We start from the raw sequence: 4,415 nt of genomic DNA on the forward strand, positions 1-4,415 counted from the left end.
CTCAGGTAAGAAGCACCAGTCAGTAGGTCCATTTGTCATTGGAGGGTAGCGACATAATTCATGTACGTGATAGGTGAGGAACGCTACTCCTCTCAGAAAAAAGAAGGCGAGGTACGCATCCTGCATTGAGTCTTTTGCCCATTTTACATGAGGTTTGATGATTTGCTCAATTATTGTCTCAATGGCAAGTGGGTCCGGCTCCATGCGGCAGGAGGGAGGCAAATTATTAAATAGAGAAGTAAAGTGTGGCAATATTTCTGGCCGGTCACCAGCCAAACCACTGTTCGGCAAGGAGATCTTACGAGTAGAGAGCCGTCGAATCGCACCTGGGCGCGCCATCCGACGGGACGAAGAACATCCTTCCGTTTTGCAAGCGTGAGTGCCCAGATCTTCCGTTCCTTCGTTCGTTGCTATTCCGATTTCATCCATGTCCCCTTGTCCGATTCTCTATCCGCCATGGGCGCGACTAGTGAGTGGCACGCGAACCCACCCTCCGAGCAGGGCAGGGCGGGCCGCCGTGCGGTGGTAACCCTGCTCTGCCCCGCACGGTCGCCGTCTGATGTGATGCTCCCCGCGGCTCGCAGTGAGCGGGCGCAGCGTGAGGAGGGTGGGTGCAGGGCTCGGCGCACGGTAGAGGACGGGGGCGGCGGCCGCGGTGGCAGTCAGCAATCTGTTATCGGTGAAGATGTTGTAACGCTCAACTCATGCTGTTGCCTGTTGTCCATACAAATTTCTTCGTGCTCCACTTGCCCAAAGTTTAATTTTAGTCCTGCGTCCTGTTTGCCACTCTTTGCACTGCGTGACTCATGCCCATAGAGTGTTTGACGGTTTGCGTCAATGAGCTCGAGCAGGCCTGGGGGCTGGGGGCTGGGCCATGTCCTTTTGCCGGTCGCTGCAACAAACGTTGCCTTCTCTTGAGTTGCCTACAGTAAAGCATGATGTTGAATTCTTGATGATCGGGTTCTCTCTAATTTGGTGTTTCCTTTTCCTTTTCAGGCAGGCATGCATAGTATGGCCAGTCCGATCAGTGTACGCACCAGTCCGAGACATCCTCTGTCCGTCCCTCAGTCATCTTTAGTTCGAGCCGCACATGCTTCACATTTAGCGATAAGAGTTGCAGATCCATTATTCCCTTGCGCTAAACTCTCGAAAGCACGTGCTGTAGTGGCAGCAGCATTGGAGGTATCCAAGGCCCCTTCTTCTTCTGGTTTGGCAAACCGCCAGCCATCGAAGGGTTAGTACTAATCACCGAGAATTCCTTTTACTGGTTAATCGATGTGCGTCTCCAAGGAGCATCGAGGTTAGCTTATGTAATGATTTCCCTGCTTATGCCCAGAGGTTCTTGAGACATGGCGCAATGCCAATGCGGTGTGCTTCGATGTGGATAGCACTGTATGCTTGGATGAGGGTATTGACGAGCTTGCTGATTTCTGTGGGGCTGGGCAGGCAGTTGCTGAGTGGACGACAAAGTAAATGTCACATTTTCTGGAGTACGTTAGTTGTTTAGCATATAATATCTTCCGGAAAACTAATCTTGGCCTTTTGTTCTCAGGGCGATGACAGGGACCGTTCCATTTGAAGAGGCTCTTGTGGCCTGGATCTCTTTAATCAAGCCATCTCTATCCCAAGTTGAGGACTGTTTGGAGAAGAGGCCACCCAGGTGACCTTTTACAAGTCCCAGCTTCAAGTTAATTCAAGAAGTTAATCACTATTTAGCTGCCACTTTTGCGTATATTGAATCTTTTGAGATTCCACAGCTCTGTTATTCTTATATTTGAATGGTTAGATATGTGCTACTGAACACAGAAGAATGCTCTTAGGAATGCTTAACTGGTTTCACTCGGCTTCTCTTTTAAAGCCAATATGAAAAAAGTAGCTACAGTATAGCAAAATTGGTTTGGTGCCACAATAAAAACACGATTTCAGAATAGGACCACCATATAGTCTAAGTTCATTTGAATAACACTAAATGAGACATTAAAATACTATCTACCTGCCATTCTCAAAAAATAAAATAAAATAAATACTATCTACCTATACCAGTTTAGTCTTTACCTTTAGGCCATTACGTGCCCTGCAACCACAACATAACCCCTTTGACTTATTTGCCTCGTGTGTTAATAAGAGATTTCCTGATCTCTGGCTACAGAATAATGCCAAGGTGGTATTTGGTAATCATTTATTCAGCACTGCAACAGATGTAATTTTTGTGTTGGATATGCACTGTTCATTTTCTTGGTTCATCGACATGTTTATCTGTTTGTATCTGCAGGATTTCTCCTGGAATCGCTGATTTGATTAAGACATTAAAAGCTAATAATACTGAAGTATTCCTTGTGTCAGGAGGTTTCCGGCAAATGATCAAGGTATATCTTCACTAAACGGCTGCACCAAAGATACTTCTGGAATCTGGATTATCAGAACATAGTCAAATTTGCCTGTCCTTGAAAAATCTTCAAATTTTTAGTCAAATTTGCCTGTCCTTGAAAAATCTTCAAATTTTGTGACACAAACACACCAAGCTTTGCTTTTAAGATATCCATAGTTTGAATACAGAAATTGGTTCTACATTTTCCGTCTGTATTATTTGTTGAACAGTAAACAAAGACATGTTTCTTCCCTCGATCTAAAAACAAGAATTCTTCTTTTCTTCACTTGAGAACATTTTAAATTTAATTTTGTGACTGAAGTTTCACATACATGCTTAAAGGGTCCTTAGTTTTTTATTTTTCTTGTTTCCAGCCTGTGGCATTTGATCTTGGCATTCCTACTGAAAACATCATAGCAAACCAACTGCTATTTGGATCATCTGGAGAGTATGCTGGATTTGATCCCACAGAGCCCACTTCCCGAAGTGGGGGTAAAGCAGTAGCAGTGCAACAAATAAGACAGGTCTAATGTAGCTGTAACTTTTGATATTACATTTATGTGCTTAATCTCTAGCTCCGTAAGCGACCTTCTTCCATGTGTTCAGGATCATGGTTACAATACACTGGTTATGATTGGAGATGGTGCCACTGATCTTGAGGTATATCTCTTGTTGCATGATAAATAACAGGAGAGTGATTTTTTCAATAAAATAAGGAGAGCTATAAGTGCAAACTGCGCTAGTTCACCTTTTACAGATCCTGAATTCTGTGATGCAGTTGCTCATCACTTACTAGCCATGAGTAGTGTTTGTGTGTGTGTGTTGGTGGGTGGGTGGGTGGGTGGGGGGGCGGGGTCTGATTGCACTTTTCCAGCAATCTGGCAGGAGTACTTTTTTTTAAATGAGCAATCTAGTACTTTATCATGCTGTAGAAATGAAGGGTTGGAGAGTCCATACCAATCGTATGGACTTCATGAGGACATGTTAAATATTGATACATGGCATTTAATTCTCGTCAAAGACCAACAAATAATTTTTCTGTGGATGATGGTTATGCAGCATATTAATCGATTAGGAGTGTTCTTAATTTTCAATGCGATGGAGTTTTCTCTAAACATGAGAAATGAACAAAAATCTGCGTAGCTTAATTTATATACATGTGTCCATGCAGGCTCGTCAACCTGGTGGAGCAGACTTGTTCATCTGTTACGCCGGCGTCCAGATGAGAGAAGCAGTTGCAGCCAAAGCTGACTGGACCGTCTTTGAATTTCAAGAGCTAATTTCTGAATTGTCATAATTCTGATACCTCACTGTGATTCTGAATCTTTCGCTGTTCACACTATGACAGATGATTGTATGTGTTCATGCTTGTGCTTAGCTGCATACTCCCTCCGTCCGGAAATACTTGTCCTCGAAATGGATAAAATGGATGTATCTATAACTAAAATAAGTCTAGATACAACCATTTTGAGGACAAGTATTTCCGGACGGAGGGAGTACTTAATTGTAGGTATTTCATATTTCAATCATTCCTTTCGTGAGGTGGTGCTGGAGCTGAAGCTCAAATTTATTGGTTGTGTTTCTGAAACCTGGTGGTTATGTTTTCTGTTTTCATCATGGGTTGGTGGTTATGTATCTGATATGGAAACCTGATAGTTATGTATTAATATTGAAATTTATGGTTATGTATTTTTTTTTGCAGGTGGTTATGTATTGATATTGCAACTATTTAATCCTGGTTTATGTACCTATAGCACCATCTACAACGTGGATTTTTTTTTCTCTGAAAAACAACAACTTAGATTTTTAAATTTCTGCACTCGCTTAAACATGTGCGCAGCTTCTGAAATTGATGTCCCTCTTTATTGATGTGTAACTGCTCAAACATGTCCATGGTTTTTTCAGAGTGAGAAGAGATTGCCTCCAAGGGACATACATGGGCTTGTTCTTAGCCTTCAGGGATAAGCATGGGCTTGTTCTTCAAGTGAAATAGATGAGCTTTCCTCGTTCCTGTTAACTACTATGTGTCGCCCGTACTGATTCCTAA

At 42.9% G+C, this 4,415-nt stretch overlaps 1 protein-coding gene across 3 annotated transcripts; it reads left to right on the forward strand.

The window, feature by feature from the left end:
* The first annotated feature begins 235 nt into the window (after window positions 1-235).
* On the forward strand, window positions 236-4,053 carry LOC119362813 (phosphoserine phosphatase, chloroplastic-like). 3 transcript variants are annotated; one of them, XM_037628074.1, is made up of 8 exons: window positions 236-375; window positions 997-1,234; window positions 1,337-1,469; window positions 1,553-1,660; window positions 2,273-2,366; window positions 2,743-2,892; window positions 2,975-3,028; window positions 3,540-4,053. In XM_037628074.1, the coding sequence occupies exons 2-8, from the start codon at window positions 1,003-1,005 to the stop codon at window positions 3,663-3,665; spliced, it is 897 nt and encodes a 298-aa protein (XP_037483971.1). In that variant the 5' UTR covers window positions 236-375; window positions 997-1,002; the 3' UTR covers window positions 3,666-4,053. The 3 variants fall into 3 exon arrangements, with proteins under 3 accessions (XP_037483971.1, XP_037483972.1, XP_037483970.1); XM_037628075.1 differs by having other exon boundaries at window positions 249-375; window positions 1,001-1,234; XM_037628073.1 differs by lacking the exon at window positions 236-375 and adding an exon at window positions 442-690.
* The last annotated feature ends 362 nt before the right edge of the window (window positions 4,054-4,415 follow it).

This window comes from Triticum dicoccoides, chromosome 2B (assembly GCF_002162155.2).
Source record: "Triticum dicoccoides isolate Atlit2015 ecotype Zavitan chromosome 2B, WEW_v2.0, whole genome shotgun sequence".
In the NCBI taxonomy this organism is placed as follows: domain Eukaryota; kingdom Viridiplantae; phylum Streptophyta; class Magnoliopsida; order Poales; family Poaceae; genus Triticum; species Triticum dicoccoides.

Bases quoted from the DNA above. Each gene is read 5' to 3' on its own strand.
- LOC119362813 (XM_037628073.1), top strand. From the start codon at position 457: ATGGGCGCGACTAGTGAGTGGCACGCGAACCCACCCTCCGAGCAGGGC. The intron at 691-996 runs GTAACGCTCAAC...TTTCCTTTTCAG, and splicing joins CTGTTATCGGTGAAGATGTT to GCAGGCATGCATAGTATGGC. The intron at 2,893-2,974 runs GTCTAATGTAGC...CCATGTGTTCAG, and splicing joins CAGTGCAACAAATAAGACAG to GATCATGGTTACAATACACT.